Below are 2,762 nucleotides of genomic sequence, written 5' to 3'. Positions count from 1 at the left end.
TCTGAATTTTATAAGAAAAAACCTATTATGTTTAACTAAATATATATTTTCATATTCAGTAAATAACATTAATATTAAATTTGAAACTGATAAGTATTACTCGTAAAAAAGTAAATTTATAAAAATGTATTTTTAGAATAAATTAAGTAAATTTGTCAAAAATAATACTCTTTAAAAAATATTTTTTACTGTAAATATATGATTACAAAAATAGTATTTTTTTTTTTTTTTTTTTTTAAATTATAATTAATTTATTTGATTTTTAAATGAGCTTTTAATAAGATTTGTTATTATAATTTCTTAAAAATAAATACCTATCTTCACTTTTTCTTTTGAATTTAAGTACTTAATAAATTTTTTTTATTTTTTTTCAAATAATTGAAAAAGTAATTTTTTTTAAAAAATAGTTATAATAAAAAATATATATATACATATATTGCATAAATATTTATCTATAATAAAAATAAAAAAAAAAGAATTAAGATAAAAAAAAGTATATTAGAAAAATAAAAAATGTTATATTTAAAAGAAAAATATTCATAAACAAAAATTAGTTTTATATTAAGTGAAAAATTGTGACAACTGTAGTATACTGCATGATAAATACATGCGTTTAAAATTTTTAATTTATAGAGTTTTTTTTTCTTTTTTTGATGGAGATATATCTATATAATATATGAAGATTTATTTTTTGTAAATCATAATATACTGTATATAAAATAATTTAAAGTTCGACATAATTCACAAAAATTGGTAGTTTAGAAAAAAAGAATAAAAAAATCCTTTAACATTAAATGTATATCATTTATAATTTTTATGTGAATTAAATTAAAAATATTTAATTTTTTTACATAATTTAAAGATAAATAAAATTTTAATAAAATATATTTAAAATAACTTTATCCGATTTATTATATTTTTTATTTATTTGTTAATTAATATTATTATTTTATTTTTTAAAGAATTAATAATATTATTCCTATCAAAAGTAATAATAATATCATATGTAATAATAAAAAATTAGAAATTACAGTTCATATATGAAAATAATATTATATTTTAAAAATATAAGAAATTAATGTAAGTTATAATAATATCTAAGTTAATATTACAAATCCATAATTTAGTATTCTTCATAATTGAAACAATTTTACAACTGAATTAACAACTTCCACTTCAATATTATTATATAAATATATTAATATGAGAACGTTAACTTTATATTTAAAAATTACTACATTCCTTCTTTTAATATGGATGTATCAATGTTTTTATAACGTAAGTTAAAATTTTTACAAAAAATATACATATAGATATATTTTATTTCTAATTATTCTTGACATTCCATTTGATTTACTATTCTAACAAAAGAAACATGCTTTTAAAAAATTTTTATTTAATCCATAGTGTTATTCCTATAAAACATGGATTGATAAAAATATATTGGAAACAAAAAATGAGTTAAAGTATGAAAGATTATTAACAGAGGGTGACATAGAAGGAGAGAAGCATAATTACGCTGAAGGATGTCTAAAAGAATGTCCATTAGATAATGAAAAAAAAGGAAGTATGGATCCGGATAAATACAAGAATCCGTGCGATCCACGTCATAGAATCAATACTCCATCATTGTTCGAGAGATTTAATAAAAAAGCAAGTGAAATGGACCCTAATTTGAGAGACCACGAATTGAATATTGAATGGAATAATATTTCACAAAACAAACTTATTCATCTATCTTCAAAAATTTATCAACGAGATATTCCAGATGAAGGCAAAGATATATTAATTCTTAGTGAAACGAAAGATCACTCAGAATTAAAGAAATTATTAGACGAATTTAAGAATGAGATAAGAGACAATAAAGCAGAATCCGAATCTAAGAAAGAGGTGAGAGACAATAGAATAGAATCCGAATCTGAGAAAGAGATGAGAACCAATAAAACAGAATCCGAATCTGAGAAAGAGTTGAGAGATAATAGAACAGAATTGGAATCTAAGAAAGAGATGATTGACATTAAAAAAGAATTCGAATGGATCAAAGAGATGATAGACAATAAAACGGAATGCGAATCTGAATCTGAATCTGAATGTGAAAATGAGAATGAGATGAGAGAAAATAAAAAAAAAAAAAAGAAATCAAATATTTTGAAATTTCTTTTTTGTGGGTGTTATAACCATTAAGAGAAAAAAATTAATGTTTTAACAGATAACATAGGAATATTCATGCACAGGATCTTGTTAAAAAAAAAGAAAAATTAATATATTTTATAAATTTTTTTTATAGAGATGTATTTTATTTTTTAAAAATAAAAGAAATTAAAAGAGAAAAATTTTTTAGAAAAAGAAATTTCATGAGAATATTTTTTAATTTGTAAGACTAATTTTTTCATTAAGTAATATTAATATAATTAAAATTTTTTTTTTGTTATTTATGTATTTTTATTATTTTTCAAAGCAGTGAGCTTAAATTACTGAAGATTACTTATAAAAAGCAATAAATATTTTGTACTTAAAAATTAATAATTAATTAGAATATATGTTTATAATAAAAATACATAATTTTTATCGATGCAAATTCACAATAAACTGCATTATTGCAGTTTACTTGTTTATATAATTAAATTATATTTAAAATCCATTTAATTAATACAGAAAACTCCATATTATCTTTAATAATTTCATTTTCGTTACTCCAGCAAATTCATTGAATGATAATTTAATAAATTAAAAATGTAAATTATGGAAAGTAAATAAATCAG

At 18.7% G+C, this 2,762-nt stretch overlaps 1 protein-coding gene across 1 annotated transcript; it reads left to right on the top strand.

The window, feature by feature from the left end:
- Positions 1–1,203: 1,203 nt before the first annotated feature.
- PGAL8A_00326900 (fam-g protein) lies at positions 1,204–2,184 on the top strand (the record flags this gene model as incomplete). Its single annotated transcript, XM_028672294.1, has 2 exons — positions 1,204–1,278; positions 1,408–2,184. 2 exons carry the CDS (start codon positions 1,204–1,206, stop codon positions 2,182–2,184), a joined length of 852 nt encoding a protein of 283 aa, XP_028528861.1.
- Positions 2,185–2,762: the final 578 nt, after the last annotated feature.

This window comes from Plasmodium gallinaceum (assembly GCF_900005855.1).
Source record: "Plasmodium gallinaceum strain 8A genome assembly, contig: PGAL8A_v1_94, whole genome shotgun sequence".
Taxonomy (NCBI): Eukaryota; Apicomplexa; class Aconoidasida; order Haemosporida; family Plasmodiidae; genus Plasmodium; species Plasmodium gallinaceum.
This window is presented reverse-complemented; position numbering and strand designations above follow the sequence as displayed.